General features: G+C 50.1%; 3 protein-coding genes across 3 annotated transcripts in view; 2 read left to right on the top strand and 1 right to left on the bottom strand.

The window, feature by feature from the left end:
- DUS2 (dihydrouridine synthase 2) overlaps positions 1-1,690 on the bottom strand; it is a 31,898-nt gene extending 30,208 nt beyond the window's left edge. The window contains exon 1 of the mRNA XM_068992420.1: positions 1,629-1,690. The gene's annotated coding sequence lies outside the window, so the exon portion shown is untranslated. The remainder of the gene's footprint in view (positions 1-1,628) is intronic.
- An 87-nt stretch (positions 1,691-1,777) lies between these two features.
- Positions 1,778-3,497, top strand: DDX28 (DEAD-box helicase 28). The gene has a single exon (XM_068992818.1). The coding sequence runs from the start codon at positions 1,778-1,780 to the stop codon at positions 3,413-3,415; it is 1,638 nt and encodes a 545-aa protein (XP_068848919.1). The 3' UTR covers positions 3,416-3,497.
- A 4,093-nt stretch (positions 3,498-7,590) lies between these two features.
- Positions 7,591-8,978, top strand: DPEP2NB (DPEP2 neighbor). Its single transcript, XM_068991810.1, has 2 exons — positions 7,591-7,657; positions 8,725-8,978. The coding sequence occupies exons 1-2, from the start codon at positions 7,591-7,593 to the stop codon at positions 8,976-8,978; spliced, it is 321 nt and encodes a 106-aa protein (XP_068847911.1).
- The last annotated feature ends 8,628 nt before the right edge of the window (positions 8,979-17,606 follow it).

Here is a 17,606-nt window from a genome sequence, read left to right as displayed (position 1 = left end):
TCCCAGTCTGCCTTCTGGAATGGTTCATCCCACGGCACACCTCATCTCTTTTCCGTCTGACACAGTCCCCAAACACATGAGGACAATTTTATTCTTCCCGAAATTCTCTTCTCCCACACCACCCTCCTTAAATCACCCCTTTCTGTGCTTATGGCTTTCAGGGGCCCCCCAGGTTTCTTGATCCCAAGGGCATGACAAGCAATGACATCAATATGCCCGGTACAGATTCTGGAGAAGGGGCTGGGCCACACGAGAACCTGGCAAATGTAGCTCCCTGAAGCGAGAGTACATGCAGCAATCCCAGCCTCTCTTCAGTCCCCATCTTCTGTCCAAGGTTCTCAACAGCACACTGTTGATATTTTGGGCCAGATCATTCTTTTTTTGGCAGGGGCGGGGGGGCGGGAGGCTGTCCTGTGCATTGTGCCATATTTAGTAATATCCTGGTCTCTACCCACTAGAAGCCTGTAGCATTTCCCCAGATGTGACAAATAAAGATGTCTCCAGCCATTGTCAAATGTCCTCCAGGAAGGGTGGGGGCAAACGTCACTTTCACTCAAGAGCCACCACTCCATCCAGTAACTCTGATTACCTGTCATTACTCTCTCTTCCTCTAGTTTAACAGATAACTCTCCAGAAAAGTCTATCGTGTATCAAAGTACTATTTGAAATATAATAGTATTTATCTTTATAACAGTATGTAATGAAAGTAAAACTTTTCTCCAGGGACTTCCCTGGTGGTCCAGTGGTTAAGATTCCATACTTGCACTCCAGGCAGCACCAAAGGCTGTGCAGCAGTGGCCAAAAAAAAAAAACCCAAACCTCTTTCTTGCGATGTTAAGACTCTTCCAAGTAGTTAACCCACATTTACCTTATCTCCTACCCCAGGCACTAGATATTACAGAAATGATCGGATGCCCATTTTCTGGATCCGTTCAGGAAGTACCAATTGTGTAAGGTTTTTTCGCAACCTGAACTGAATTTAGGCAAAATATTCTGCCTGATCATGACTTTGTGAGACAAGTCATATACCTGTAGCAGGACCCTCCCACTACTATTCAAGTAATTTAGGCATCCAACCTGAAAGCCGGAGGAGCTAGGCGAGCTTCAGGATGAGAAGTTGGAAAGGGTGACAAGAGAAGGAAGAATGAATCTCAGCTGAAAAGCAAGCGGAAAAGGTCCGAAGAGATGAGTTCTCTTGAGTGAAGAGATGATATGCTGAAGTCCATCGGCTTGCCCTCTGGGCCCTCACCTCTCTGGGCGGTGGGGGAACGCTGAGCCTAGATCTACCCCTGGTCTCGGCCCCCAGGCCTGACCATTCACTCCGATTCTCAATAAATATTTATATTAGAAGACCTTACAAGGGGAGCACATTTGTGAAAACACCGCCGCACCCTCACAGTTTACACGGGGCGATCAGAACTGGACATGCCATTACAGGAGCTGTGAGGGCGACAAAGGAGAATTGTAGGGATCCGACATCGGATCGCCAGAAGCCCTCAGCCCTCCTGATTCCTAATGCCAGGGCCCCATCGCCGCCTGTCGCCGGACCCCGATCCTGCCTTCATCGCGCACCCTTCCCCAAGGTTAGCCGGGGCCTGGACGTCACCATCCGGTTTGGACCTACAGACCTCGCCGCTGCTGAACTCTACAGATCCTCCCTCCTTCCACCCAGTTCGCCAATTCCTCATGTCTTACTGAGCCGCGCCGGCCACCGTCCGCGAGGACTTGGCGCGCGCATGACGTCACTGTTGGGCGCCTCTTCCGCACCAAGGGGACTATGGCTCTAGTACTGCAGCTACGGCTGTTGTCGCTCGTGCCTCGGTTGCCTCTGGCGCCTCGACGGGACCTGACAGTCCGCGGCCCCGACGAGCCCCTGCCCGTGGTGCGCATCCCGCGGGCTCTACAGAGGAGGCAGGAACAGCGGCAGAGCGGGCAGCGGAGCCCCCTGCGGCCGGTGTTGGTGCGACCTGGCCCGCTGCTGATCTCGGCCCGACGGCCGGAGTTGAACCAGCCCGCACGCCAAACGCTGGGCCGTTGGCAGGCTGCGCCACTCGTTTCGCGAGGCTGGAAGCATCGGCGCGCTCGCCAGGACTATTTCTCCATTGAGCGCGCTCAGCATGAGGCCCCAGCGCTGCGGAACCTCTCGTCCAAGGGCAGCTTCGCCGATCTGGGTCTGGAGCCCCGTGTGCTGAGCGCACTCCAAGAAGCTGCTCCCGAAGTCGTTCGGCCCACAACCGTGCAGTCGAGTACCATTCCCCCATTACTTCGCGGCCGCCACATCCTCTGCGCCGCGGAAACCGGCAGTGGCAAGACTCTCGGCTACATGCTACCTCTGCTTCAACGGCTCTTGGGCCAGCCAAGCCTGGACGCCAGTCGTATCCCTGCTCCTCGAGCCCTGGTCCTTGTGCCTTCTCGAGAATTAGCTGAACAGGTGCGGGCCGTGGCCCGGCCCTTGGGCAGCTCCTTAGGCCTCCGGGTGCAGGAGTTAGGGGGAGGCCATGGCATGAGTAGGATCAGGCTGCAACTGTCCAAACATCCTCCAGCAGATATACTGGTGGCCACTCCAGGGGCTCTGTGGAAGGCCCTGAAAGGTCAACTGATCAGCCTAGCGCACCTCTCTTTCTTGGTGTTGGATGAGGTAGATACATTGTTGGATGAAAGTTTCCTGGAACTGGTGGATTACATCTTGGAGAAGAGTCACATAGCAGAAGGCCCCGCTGACTTAAAAGACCCTTTCAATCCCAAAGCTCAGTTAGTGCTGGTGGGGGCCACATTTCCCGACGGTGTAGGCCAGCTGCTGAGTAAAGTTGCCAGCTTAGACTCTCTAACCACCATTACCAGTTCCAAGCTCCACTGCATCATGCCTCATGTCAAACAGACGTTCATGAGGCTGAAAGGAGCAGAGAAGGTGACTGAGTTGGTGCAGATCCTAAAGCAGCATGACAGAGCACATAGGACGGGCTCCACAGGAACTGTTCTCGTGTTCTGTAACAGCTCCAGCACTGTGAACTGGCTGGGATATATTCTGGATGACCACAGAATCCAACACTTAAGACTGCAGGGGCAAATGCCAGCCTCCATGAGGGCAGGTATCTTCCAGTCCTTCCAGAAGGGCTCCCGAGACATACTTCTCTGCACAGACATCGCCTCTCGGGGCCTGGACAGCACCCAGGTGGAACTCGTCATCAATTATGATTTCCCTCTCACCCTGCAGGATTACATCCACAGAGCAGGGAGGGTGGGCCGTGTGGGGAGTGAGGTGCCAGGAACAGTCATCAGCTTTGTGACCCATCCCTGGGATGTGAGCCTGGTTCAGAAGATTGAGCTGGCAGCTCGCAGGAGGAGAAGCCTACCAGGTCTAGCATCCTCCGTAAGTGAGCCTTTGCACCAGGAAACCTTACTGCAGCAGGCTTAAATATGATGCCATAACAGGGGTCTTTCCCTGTGTGCTGGATGGGTGAGCACACTTGTCAGCAGGATGCTCTGGGCTGCTTAGTCACCTTCTAAAGGCCCCAGCTGCTGGTCAACACTGGAGGGTGAACTACTGAATGTGGCTGTCTGTAGTCTTTCACACGAAGAATAAAGTTGATTTTGGCTTTGTATCATGTCATGATTTCTAACAATAAGTGATGTTTCTGTAGTTTCCACCTGGGGCACAATTCACTGGATTCTGAGAAAATTCACACTCCAAACTACTGCACCTAGGACAAAGGCTCCTTCAGTTGATGTTTTTGTTTCGACTTTATTTACTGCCCCAAAAACCATCCATTCCCTGGTGGTCCAGTGGTTAACAATCTGCCTCCTAATGCAGGGGATGTGGGTTTGAACCACATCCCCAGGGTTTGAACCCTGGTAGGGGAACTAAGATGCCACATGCTGTGGGAGAGGGCAGCTAAATCCCAGCCTCACCCTGTGGCCACAGCTAAGACCTTACACAGGCAAAGTAAAAAAAAAGAAATCCATTAAGCCCTCAGGAGAAGGAAAAGGGGATGTGACTAGCAATAGAGAAATTTTCTTTATGAACAATGGCCATGGCAAGCTTAGGCTGTCTTAGTGAAATCTCTCTGGGAACTAGTGGCAGAAGAATAAAAGGCAGACTGACACAGAAGTATTCCTTAGTGTGCATTTCCAGCCTCTGCCTTCTTTCCCATCTCTTGGTTGCAGAGGAAGAGGAGAGGTTAAACATTTTTATAAAACTGGCAAAATAAGCTTATAGCATCCGCTCACTATCTCCTATGTTCTATAAACGTTATAGAACCTAGCAGCATTATATAAGCTTTGCCTAAAGTAAGGAATGGTTGAAAGAGAGAATACTTAAGAAAACAACTTAAAACTGCTCACACACTGAAAAGGATTAAGTTGCAGAGAACAGGAATGGGCTCAGAGCAACCTTTGCCAAAAGAGAATATTGCGCTAAATGTACAGTCTTTCCCATATGAGGAAACAGAGTCAGAAAGATAAAAGAACTTGCTCAAAATCACACAAATAAGGACAGAATCTGGTCTGTGTCCTAAGAGTTGTGTTCTTTAACCACTAGGCTAAGTTTTCTCAAATGTGATTCACATGTAGAATAACTACATTTCTGTTTGCCTTGAATATTCCTTGTTTATATCTATGCCTGCTGCAATTTTTAATATTGCCCACTTTGACTCTCAAAAGCAAACCCAAATAGACAATAATTTAGTCAACTATCCATGGACCACTTTGGTGCAACTTGTTTAAAGTACAGATCCCTGAACCCTACTTCAGAGCTATGTAAGTTTTCTGAGGGTTGGTCCAAAAATCCACATACAAGTGTTTGTTGTTTTGTGGAATCCCCAGATGAGTTTCCCACCCTCTTAAGTTAATAAACCATGTATTCTGCCTTCCCCAGGTGCCCAGCCGAGTTATTATAAGGTATTGGTACCCCCACCGCACCAGAGGGATGCTCTCAGACAAGTAATCTCTGAAGCCTTGGACAATCAGTGGTCTCATTCTGGCCTACTTGCCATGAAAAACCTACAAAGCATTTCCCTTCACATTTTACCTTCTAGCATTCCCAAAGGCAGTCTGCTCTAATTAGGCCTGACTTCATCTGTCCTAATGTGCACCCGCCAATTCAAGCAATTTAGGAGTAGACTGAAGGAAGGTTTTTGTGATTTGCAACCAGAATGGCCCAACCTCTCAAATAATAGCCCAAGACGTCTCCACCTCCTGGGCACATCCCCTCTGCAAGAGCCCCAGTAAACAGATGTCCCATCTTTGCTTTTTTAAGGTCAGCTACAGGGAGCCCCTGAGGAAGGTTATCTGCCGGGGTCCAGCCCCAGTGGATCCAGGGAATTTGAAGGGTGGATGGAGTCGGCGAGGAAAACTTATTTATTTATTAATATAAGATTAGATTAGGAAGAAATAGTGTAGTAAGAAAATTAAGTGGAGAGAAGAGGCTGATTAACTTGGGTTACGTGGAAAACCAATAAAGCTCCAGACAAGGAGCTTGCACCGTCTACGTTAGGCCGCCGGCGCCCGTTCGAATATCAGAGAGTGCCCCGCCTTGGGCTCTCTCTCTTACGGATCTTAGAAGCCAGCCGGGACAAGTAAGTAGACACAGTGAGCCTCCACGTTCTAAGGGATCAGCCTGAAAAGGAGAGGGAGGGAGCAAGAGAAAGAATCGACACAGGGGAGGCCAGGCTTGTGCAAAAACCCCCTCCAACTTTATTATTTAAAAGGTGTTTATACATATATAACCCTAAATTTTACATAATGGAAGATACAGAGTCATGCAGGGGCAGCAGTCCTGACCCTTTCTGTATATCTTTTTTGTATCCAAAAGGTCTCAGATGATTTACATTATCTTCTGGCCAGGAGGCTTGTTAATGCTTTTTGGCTCTCTTCCTTAATGAATGTTAATTTCATTTCCCCTGAAGTGTTTTTCTTTAATCTGCATCTCCTTAAAGCATTAAAGTTACATCTCTATAGAACAAAGGTGCAGTGGGTTATAACAAAGAAGGTACTTAACTCAAAGATCTAATGTTGCTAATACCAGGTCTACTACTTGTTTTTCTATACACCAACTATATCTAAAAATAAAGGATATGAAAATTTGGCAGCAAGTACTGGCTCAACAAATGAAACTTTTAATCAGTCCTATTCTAGTGATTTTGACTCCTCAGAAGCCCCTACATTCCTAGGATGTTTTAAGCTTCCTGTGCCTCCTGCGGTCAGGAGGCCTCAATCACATGCGCAGCTGTACAAGTCCTGCAGGCAGGCTAGAAACCCATCAGAGGGGTTTTTGGATTGAAACACTCAAATGCAGAAGACTAAAGCCCTGAATTGACTTTTTCCAGAGAATGTCAGAAGAGTGGCAAAGCAGGCAGATTCTTATTTTTTGGGGGTGGATGCTCAGGAAATTCCAGGGGGAAAACCTGATTAGCCTTGCTATCAGAGCTCGGCCGCATGACCTTGTCACGGGTGGAATTCCTCACGCTGGCTCCCGGCAGTTATCTTACATTGCCACATTACCAAAGGCTGCCCCAAACTTTCCTTCCTGTGAACCTGATCAGGCTAAGGGCAGAGCTGTCTCTTTCCTTCTTTGAGTCGGATCAAACTGTCTTAGTAACACCTCTTCACGGTGTTAACCGTGTTTTTCACCTGGGTTGCTACTTAGCCTGTTATCTCATCTTTTCATGGTGGAGAGAAGGGGGATTATAATCATTTTTGCTTTTAAGGGAGAGGGGAGTGTAATGCTTACGTTGTCATTTTGTCATGAGTTTGTTTTGAATTTCCTGTTAAAATGGGTCTATCACTCCCACTTAGTGAAGTCATCAGGGCCCTCATTTTGCACCTTTAACATCTCTTGGTGTCACTTTAAACTGGGATGAGCTTGTCCTCACATTCCTATTGGCTGTAAATCTGGACCCTGATATGAACCTACCATTGAGCAGAACCACTCCACTGCCTGCGTAACCTTGGGTAGGCCCCTTAACCTCTTGGTCTTTTAAGTCTTGGCAGTTGTAAAAATGTGAGAGGGCTATTAATTTATATTTGGGGTAGAACAAGGTTGAGAAGAGTGTGTCTTTGCTTTTATTCTTTCAAACTGGTATGACTCCCCACTCTTCCCCATGGGTCCATATCTCCCTAGTCCTTCAGGCCCACTGCCAAGCAACCTTCCCCAATTCCCCAGTCCACACAAATCTCTGTCTCTCTTTGGGTTAGTACCATACAGCCTAGTGTCTCTTAGGTCAATTTTGCCTCTCAAGCCAATCTCAGAATGTGGGTTTCTCTTGCCCACCCATGGCACCAGGGGCTGTGCCAGCCCACAGGCATACTCCCCAGAGGGTGGCTACTAGACTAGGGCACATGTGGGGAGGCCCAGGTGTGAGGGACCAGGCAAGGTGCCTCTCTGCCTTCACTCTGCTCTCCTCCAAAAAACCCCAAGAACCTGCAGCCTGCCCCTCAAGTCACAGGTTCCTTATATGACCTCACTGCGTAGTGATGACCTCACAGCCCTTATCACAGTTTCCATGGCAGGGTAACTGCACAAACATGCTACTCTCGGAGAAACTTCCCTACCAGTCCTCTACCAGATAGCAGTCTTTGGCTGTGTAAGAGAGAATGTCTGATCGAATCTTCTATATTCACTCTAACTTGTCCTCTGTCCCCTGGGAGGGCAACACAGCAGGTAGGCTGAGACTGGACATCTGTATAAGAGGTGTTGTGTACACACAGCCTCACCTGGCCACCACGTGTTCCTTTTGGGCTTGCCCACACACACACCTCAGCACTTTCCCAATGAGTGCCCTCGGCACCTTCAGGGACCCACAGTGCTCATTGCTGAGGATAAGCAAAAGGTCACCCCTGGGCAAGTGAGCAGGAAGGTCCTGGTCTTTAAATGTAGCCTTCCTCTTTGGGCTACAGGACGCTTCCATTCAGATCCTTTCCTGATTGGCCTCTTAGCAAGAGGCAAGTGCATTTTTGTCGGCAAATGATAAATGGAGCAGTTTGAGGAAGAGGGCTGCTCTTGAACTGCACCTTCAAGCCCAGGCACCTTCGTGCAGTTATGGGGACATCTACATGGGTCCCCTAGGACACATTCCAGACTGAGCTGCTGCATAATGGGGGAAACAGTGGTGTGGTATTGAGGGAAAGACCAGAAGAACCCAGGGGAGTGATGAAATGCTAATAAGACTGGAAGGCTGAGGAGATGGTGTCCCAGGAGGCTGATGCGAGTCTAGACTTGGTACCCACAATCTGGTTCTGAATCTCCTGGTCACTCTGCCTCAGTATTTTCTAATCTAGATAAAAGTATCAGAGGGCTAGAGTTCAGTGTGGATGAAACAGGCAATATAAATGGGGCCCAGGAGGGGTTGCCAAGGTGGGAGGGGTTCTTACCAAATTAGACTCCTTTTCCCAAAACTTGAAATGCATTTCCATTAAAGACAGACCTTAAGGAATGTCTTCTCTGGTGTGGAAGGGAGAGAAGGAAGGGATCCTGATTGCAATTATTTTCAGGTTTTCTCTGGAAACGGCAAACAGAGTTCCTCATCGGCTGCAGTCACAGGCTCTAGAATTGCTTTGGCAGCCAATGTTCCTTCTCTAGGGACTCATGGGGTGATGGGCAGAGGCTGTGTTTTGGATATCAAGCAGACTAAAGGGCTTCAGCCAGAAACTGGGAGAGAGGTGAGAGGGGGATATTCCGGCAGGAGACTGTGTACAGCAGAAGCGACTGATCAACTGTTTTCTTTGCAGCAGCTCTGGCTCCCATTTTCCCTCCTACGCCTGGTCACTGCCATGTCCTCTACCGAGGGCATGGAGAAACACAGGCAGGCTGGCATGGGGACACATGCCTGGTCGGTGGCTACTGGGCCTATGGGGATGCTCCTGTGGCCACCCCAGCCAAGGTGGAAGCAGAGAAGCCAGTCCTCAGCCGCACTCCCAAGAGACAGCGAGCTCTGGCGGAGTCAGATAAAGACCTCAGTTGCTCCAGCCCCAGAATTCAGTGACTGCAGCATGGTGGCAGGAGGCTGACCCCGCAGAAGCTTGCCAGCTGAGCCACACTCTGAAAAGAGGGCGATGGTTTAACTGCCTAAGGGCAGCAAATGCTGCTTCCTGCAGTGACCCCCACTGCCACAGATTAGAACCTGCGCCATTCTCTCTGAGCCTTCCTTCCTCAACCAGGAGCCTCCTTCCACACTAAATGGCCATGAGCAAGGAACCTCAGAAACAGGGTTGAGAGTCTGCTCTGAACATCCCAGGACTGAAGCTGGCCTGGAAGAAAACCTGATGTTCCTCTGCTCAATTCTCAGGAGCCCCTCTGTGAGCAGAATAAAGAATAATCTGCACACTGTGAGCCAAGGAGGACCCAGGAGCAGAGAGAAGTGTGGAGTAGCCTTTGCAGGGGCCCTGTCTACCACACAGGCTCCTGCCTGAGCCATTGGCCAGCTGCCACCACTACACACCAAGGGGAGCTGGGCTTTTCCAAACTGAAAGAAGCAATGCGTGACTTCCCAAAAAGCCTCCTGCCTTGGATCAGGAGGCAGGATAAAGAGACCCAGAAAGACCTGCTCCCTGGAGCAAGAACATGATGGAGAGTCAAGTGGCAGCAACCCCTCCCCGAGGCTCACATGCTCCTTTATTCCCAGCCCTTTCTGGCCCCAACGGGATCCCTTACTGCTCAATAAAATGTTTTTCTGTAATAGTGTCTTACTTGAAATCCAAGTTATCTAAGACCAGGTCCCAAACCTCCCTGTTTCCTTTAAGTATATTCCCACAGGGGGCTCCTGGTCCTTTGAGAACTTCTACCTCTAAAAAGACCCTTGGGGGTAGTTTCTACCTATGAGGCTTCTGCAATGACACCTGTGCAAATTGGGGCAGGATGTAGGCAGGTTCTTTAAGAAACGTGGAGCCTGATGAGTACTTCCCTGGGTGTGTGTGTGTGTGTGTGTGTGTGTGTGTGTGTGTGTGTAAGGAGAAAAGAGGAAGGACTGGGAAGATGTCATTCCATCTGTCGATCCATTTATTCAACAAATACTTACTGAGTACCCTGGTGGTGCTAGTGGTAAAGAACCTGCCTGCCAATGCAGGAGACCTAAGAAATGCAGTTTCGACCCCTTTTTTTTTGGAAGATCCCCTGGAGGAGAGCATGGCAACCCACTTTGGTATTCCTGCCTGGAGACAGAGGAGCCTGGTGAGTTACAGTCCATTGGGCTGCAAAGAGTCGGACATGACTGAAGCAACTTAGCAAGTACACATGTACCCGTTACATACGAGCCGCTGTGCTGGTTGCTTGAGATGTTTCAGTGAGTGAGATGATTGAACACCCTCTTCTCATGGCACCCACAACCTAAAAGAAGATACAAACAATAATTTCAAGTAATTATAATTGCTATACAGAAAAGTAGAACAGGATAATGGGGTAGAGTGATGAGGGGTTGCTATGTTATACTAGGTAGTAAGGGAAGGCTTCTTTGAGGAGCTGACATTTCAGTGGAGATGCAAGCGAAAGAATCCTGTGAGGAGCTGGGAAGAGAATTTCTGAAGGAGGACATGGCAAGCACAAAGACCTTGAGGTAGGAGTGAGGCTGGCCTGTACTAGAACCGGCAGAAGGGCCAGTGTGACCAGGGAGGAAAGAGAATGAAAGATGTGGTTGGAGAAGTAGGAACAGGCCAGATCATAGTAGGCCTCATCAGCCATACTGAAGAGTGTGGCTCTTAAGTGTGGTGGGAAGTTGCAGAAAGGATTTGAGCAGGGGAGTGAAGTGATCTGATGCAGGTGCTAGAAAGGCCACTCTGACTGCTGTGTGCCATGGCAGTGAGTTGCTGGATGTTACTGGTGGAATGCCTCTTTCAGCAGTTAAGGGGACAGTTGATCCTGGAGAGTTGGGGCAGGGGAATATTAGGAGAGAAGAAAGATTACAGGGTTTGGGCCTGTATCTCAGGCCCATCTTCCTCATCAGCGAATCGGATGTATATACCACATTTTTTTTTTTTTAGCTACTTTTAAATTTTATTTTAATTGGAGGCTAATTACTTTACAATATTGTGGTGGTTTTTGCCATACATTCACATGAATCAGCCATGGGTGTATATGTATTCCCCATTCTGAATCCCCATTCCACATCTTCTTTATCTACTCACCCATGATGGACACTTAGGTGGCTTCCATATTTGGTTATTGTAAATAATGTTGCAGTGAACATGGGGGTGCATATATCTTGAGTTAGTGTTTTTGTTACCTTTGGACAAATGCCCAGAAATGGAATTGCTAAATCATCTGATAGTCTTATTTTTAAATTTTGAGGAACCTTCAAAATATTTTCCATAGTGATTGCACCAATTTAATTCCCACCAACAGTGTGCAAGGGTTCCCTTCTCTTCAGGTCTTCTCCAACAATTGTTTTCTTTTTTTGATAACAGCCATCCTAACAGGTGTGAGGTGACAAGTCATTGTGGTTTTGATTTGCATTTCCCCGAAGGTTAGTGAGGCTCAGCACATTTTCATATACCTCTTGGCCATCTGTATGTCTTCTTCAGGAAAATGTCTATTTAGATCCTTTGCCAGGATCTGACTTTTAAAAAGAGCCCCTCAGGAAGTTCTGCTGGAGAAGAAACTGGCAACCACTCCAGTTTTCTTGCCTGGAGAATCTCATGGACAGAAGAGCCTAGTGGGCTAGAGTCCTTGGGGTCACAAAGAGTCAGACATGACTGAGTGACTAACACACCTGTCTTTTAGAGATGCAACCTTAAATGTGGATGAAATAAATGTCTGATTTGCTTTAAAATATTCTGCAAAAGTGGATGGGTAAGGTATAAATGAAATAAGATAGGGCATTAGTTGATAACTGTTGAAGCTAAGCAATGGGTACAAAGGGGTTCAATATACTCTTCTCTCTACTTTTTCATATGTTTGAACATTTTCCCTACTAGGTAAAAAGAAATAAAAACTTCTCAGATGGAGCCTATGCTCAGCCAGATTTGGAATCAGTGAGGACTCAGGTGGTCAGCTTCACAGGGTAAGCTAGTTTGGCAAGCCGTGGAAGTGAGGCAGAGGAGGGCAAGCTCCCCGTATGAAAGCAGGGAGCGGGGCAGGCAGGTCTGGGGCAGGGCGTGCTATGTGCAGCATGGTGTTGTGGAGGACAAGTCTGACAGGCCTCAGAGATGAGCAGGAAACAGACAACAAGTCTGAACTCGAGGCTAAATGAGCAATCACGTATGTTGTCGAGCAAACGAGTGCTTGCTCGGGGCTGGCTCCCAGCACCTGGCGCCCCCATAGCCAACTCTTCTGTGTGTTATGCCAGTACATGTGATTGATCACTGGAGACTCGTCCAGCCCTCTCACTGCACACCTCAGCAAAAGGCCAGCACCGGCAGGTAATCAGCAAAGGATATCAGGACAAAGAGATGAATGGAAGGCATTCTCCACAAGAGAGGGAGCAGCTGGAAGTCGAGACGTCCAAAGAACTATCTGACTTGCCAGGAGGGCACTACTGCGATCATGTGCCTGCCCAGCAGCTGGTCTCCCCACATCTGTCCTTCTCAGCCAGGTTTAAGGCAGGTAGGTTCTACTCCAGGGCCAGTGGGCTACTCTGCCTACCACTGCTGGCTTCCCCAGGTGCCTGCCTTATGAACCATGAATTTTCCTCACTGAAGACAAGAGTCAACCCTGGTGAGCCCGGCAGCGGTGAACAGGAGGTATGCAGTCAGACATGGCAGACTTGACCAAACAGCTGCCTGTCATTCTTCAGAGCTCTGGCCTGTCAAGGCCTGGAGCACACACAGGATGAGCTAAAAGAGACAAAGTCTGAGTAGGTCTGGCTTGGGGTCCCAGAGCCCAGACAACAGAAGACTAAGGATATTTCTCCTTCATAGAATCTTAATCCCATTGTCCTTACAAGCTTCCCCCAAATGGGAGGCATGGGGATAAATAAGGAGCTTGGGATTAACATATACACACTACTGTATATAAAACACAACTAACAAGGACCTACTGTATAGCACAGGGAACAATATTCAGTATTTTGTAATAAACTCTAAGGGAAAAGAGGCTTCCCTGGTGGCTCAGGAGTAAAGAACCTGCCTTCCAATGCAGGAGATGCAGGTTCCATCCCTGGGTCAGGAAGATCCCCTGGAGAAGGATATGGCAACCCACTCCAGTATTCTTCCCTGGGAAATCCCATGGACAGAGGAGCCTGGCAGGTTACAGTCCATGGGGTCACAAAAGAGTCAGACACAACTTAGTGACTAAACATCACACCAACACATAAAGGAAAAGAATCTGAAAAAGAAAAAATATATACACACACACATATCTGTGTGTACATGTGTGGCTGAATCACCTTGCTGTAACCTGAAACGACACGACTTTGTAAATCAACCATAGTGAAAAAGTGAAAGTGTTAGTCGCTCAGTTGTGTCTGACTCTTTGCGACCCCATGGACTATAGCCGCCAGGCTCCTCTGTCCATGGAATTCTCCAGGCAAGAATACCGGAGTGGGTAGCCATTCCCTTCTCCAGGGGATCTTCCTGAGCCAAGGAGATCAAACCTGGGGCTCTTGTATTGCAGGCAGATTCTTTACCATCTGAGCCACCAGGGAAGCCCAAATCAACTATAATTCAATTTTAAAACAAACAAAAAAAATCAATCAGAGAAAAAAATGAGGCTGGTAAAAACCTACCTTGTGGGCTATTGTGAAGACTGAATGTACTATGGGCTACTAACCGGCAGCATAGCTCTGGGCACACAGTAACTCTGGCTCCCTGGATGCACTGCCACTGGCTGTCACATCTCCGTGTTCTGGGAAGGAAGGGAAGGCAGCAGCCTCCCATGCTCCCAGTCAACTCACTCTTCACTGGATGCTGGTCTAGTGCTTGCTGTGCTCAAGTGTGGTGCCAGGTGCCAGAATGTGGTGGTCGTGGCCTTACTGAGTTCACTCGCCAGCTCCAACAGGGGCAACCACTTCTGACTGCTGGGGCAGGGTGGGGTGGGGAGAAAGAGGGAGAGGCCCCAGCAAAACCTGAACCTGAGCAGTCTGAGAGGTTCACTCATGCCCCTGTTTTTAGAGAGGGTAAGTTGCCAAAGAGGGTTTGGATTTAGCAGAGTTCTCCATGGTATGTTCAGCCTTTCCTGATGGCAAGATTTCCTCCCCTGGCCCTGCCTCAACAGCGCCACCATTTAGAGGTTGAGGGGCAACATGGCTGGTGTGGCTAGAAAATAGGGGGCAGAGTGGTGGTGGTGGTGGTTTAGTCGCTAAGGCTAGTCCGACTCTTGGGAGCCCGTGGACAGTAGCACGCCAGGCTCCTCTGTCCATGGGATTTTCCAGGCAAGAATACTGGACTGGACTGCCATTTCCTTCTCCAGGGGATCTTAGAGGTTTGTGTTATTTGTTGAAACTGGAGAAGCAGGTGAGGGCAGACTCCCCAGGACTTGAAAGCCAAATAAAGGAATACAAGGTTTAGGAGCAACAAGAAGCCACAGAAAAACTTTGAGCAGGAGGATGGCACCAGATTTTTCAAAGAGAGAAAGGTATGCCTGCTCTGTGGGAAATGAACTGGAGATGGGGAGACCAGAAGGAGGTGAGAGATGAAAATGACCTGTACTGGGAAAGGAACGGTGGGCATGGAAAGGAGACATACCCGGGAGCTGTTTGGAGGTTGAATCAGCAGAACTTGAAGATGCCCTGAAAGGGGAGGGGTAGGCAGAGAGTAGAGGGTATCATGCATGACATTCAGGTCAGCTCTGGAGCCAGGCCCTGGGCTTCTCTGCCTCCATCCTCTTTTCACTTCCGCCCATTGTCGGCAGCACCTGGGAAACTTTTGTCACAACCTCTGCCCCCAAACTGTCCCTGTGTCCGGGGGGATCCTAGAGGACAAGGCTTTGCTAGTGTGCTCGTTTCCCCCTGGTGGGGACAGGACATGAAGGTGCCTTGGGTGAGATTAAGGGAACAACACATCACCTTGTTGGCTAAAATCTGCTTGCTGCTTGGGTGTGAGTAGTCCCATGCCCCTGAGTATATAAGAATGTACATGTGTGTGTGTTTCCATAATCAGCTTTATATGGTCACCTCAAGGCCATGGCCACCAGTGCCAGCCTGTTTAAGGACTGAAGCTGAACGTTACAGAAACGTTGTTGCCTGGCTAATCTACAGTAACGGTGCCTACCTCCTCTAGGTCAAAACAGCCTGTCTAGACATCTGGTCCCCGCAGAATAGCTAAAAAAAGAAAGAAAAAAAAAAAAAGGCTAAAGTCTCTCTTTTCATTCCTCTGTCAGCAGCTGCTGTTTGTCTGCACTTCCTGGAGGTCTATCAAGAGTGGAATGAACTGTTTATCCCCCAAACTCATATTTTTTTTTTGGCCTGGAAACCAGCCCAATAATTTCTCCTCCCTCTCCCCACTGTGAGAGTGACTGTGGGGCCTGCTGACCAGCAAGGGGAGGGAAAGGAGTCAGGTCTGAGTTTGGGTGCCCAGGGCAGGGATACACCATGCTGTACTCAGAAGCAGAGCCCTAGGGGACCCACGCTCTGCAGGCAGGCTGCCTAGAGAACCCTCCAGCTGCAGCGAGCAAGGAGCAGACTCACCTCCAACATAGCACTACCAGTGTGCCCTTCCTCTGGCCTGTAGGCACTGGGCAATGTCAAATTCAATATACATGAGCCTTGAAATATATACACAAGCAGGGACACTTCCCCTCCCAGGTAGCCCAGGACCTCTAGTTCTGCTGGAAGAGTTTTACTCATTTCATTTTTAGAGAGATTTCTAGGGTCTCCAGCACTCAGACTTAGGCCCCTACCTCTGAGCTAGTCACTCCTGCCACCCGGCAAAGGTTCCAAAGGCCGAACAGCACCATGGGCCACCAAGGATCAGAGCAGAAACTTGAGAGGCTGGAGATGAAGGAGTTTGGGCAAGGTTCCGAAAGCATCTCAGTGGCTGAGCTTCTGTAAGAAGGCACATCCCCAGTGTATGTGTGTGGTGGTGGTGGGAGGGGAGCTGTTCCTAGAGGAGTCAGCTAGGGTGAGGGCCTGAAACTAGAAATGAGGAATGGGGTGGGGCCTCAGAGCAAGCACAGGAACTTAGACCTTGAGGTTTCTGGGAGAACTAGACCCACAAGAGCCACGAGATACAGCGACTGTAGCAGCAGAGCCCAGACGCCAGGCATTCCACACTGAGGTAGGAGGGATCCTGGCCAGCAGGTCAGCCCGCAACTCTGGGAGGAAACTTCCTGGGGTGGGGAATCTCCTGCCATGGAAGTGACTTCAATTCCTTCCACTTAATAGCCTACTAACTGGGTTCTTGCTCTGTTGAGTAAAAGGGTCCTTGACTTTTCCCAGATGGTTGTTCAGTTCACATCACCAAAGTTCCTCAAATGAGGCCCTGGAGAAGTGCAGCAACTCCTGAAGACGCTCTTTCTAGAGGGTGACTGGGGGAAATGGGGGAGGGGTGCCCCTGACAATTCCCAGTTGCTGGCTGAAGTCCCCTGAGAATGGTCACGCACGCTTGGAAGTCAAATAGTGGGAGACAGAAGGTCGGGGGCAGAGGGGCCGTTCCTGAATCTAGAACCCACAAGGTTAACCCTCCATTTCTAAAAACTATCTCCTCCCTCACACCCACCCCTCGTGGCCTAGCACATGGAAACTGGGAGCCCAGATCAATGGAGACAGAGACACTGGCACGAGGCCCTGGGATGGGCGGGGCAGGCTGCAGACAAATGGGGACAAGCTGTGCTCCTGGGAGGGGCTGCCTGGGGCTGAAGGCCACTCTCTGACAGAAGCGACCTGGCCTCTCTCTTGGACAGCAAGGTTAGAGGCAGGGGGAGAGCAATTTAGGGCGGCCCCTCAGAATAGAGGGGTCGGGAGAGGGGCGGGGGCGGAGGGAACCCGAGATGGGAGGGGAATGGGCCCAAGGTGGAGGCCAGGTTAGCCCACAAGAGCAGCCTCTTAGCAGAGGGCAGGAGGGTAGTTCGGGCCCCCATGGCACCCGGGCTTTGCAGATTACGGCTCTCTGCACAGGGGTCGCAGGGTCCTGTGACTCTGTATCCCCTCTCTCCATGCCCCTCTCCCAGAGGCCGCGCTACTGCGTGATCTGTGTCAACTGGCAGAACCCCAGCACCCCCACCGCTCTCAGACCCGCCTCTGCCCGCCTGCCCGGCCCTGTGCAGCATGCCAAGTGGGGGCCTCGAACATCCCCACATGCTCACTCAGCGGCCTCTGCTGCTCCTGCTGTGGCTGCTGTTGCAGCTGGTAACCCGCGCCCAAACAGCACCGGATGCCCCTATCGCCCTGACCAGTCTGGACACCTCCAGCACACTGAGTCTGGGGGAGCGTGCGCGGGCCCTGATGCGGGACTTCCCGCTTGTGGATGGGTGCGTGGGGGATGGTGGGGGCCCAGCCCAGCCCTGGGCAGGTGAGGAAGTCCAGAGCATGCAGAGCTAGTGGGGCGGCTCCCTCACACCACCCCTGGGTGTCCTCTCCATCATCCATGGGTGCCCTTCTCCTCTTCTGTCACTCCCTCTCTGGTGGGAACCCCCTCAGCCCAGGCATCAGCTAGTCTATGTGACAGTGTGAGGTGGGGGAATCCCCTGGCTGGCCCGAGCCCAAAGGAGCCCACGCATTTGCCTTGACCTCCCTCCAGCCACAACG

The sequence above is a fragment of the Capricornis sumatraensis genome, chromosome 20, assembly GCF_032405125.1.
Source record: "Capricornis sumatraensis isolate serow.1 chromosome 20, serow.2, whole genome shotgun sequence".
In the NCBI taxonomy this organism is placed as follows: Eukaryota; Metazoa; Chordata; class Mammalia; order Artiodactyla; family Bovidae; genus Capricornis; species Capricornis sumatraensis.
The sequence above is the reverse complement of the archived record's forward strand: the minus strand, read 5'-3'. Positions and strand labels throughout refer to the sequence as shown.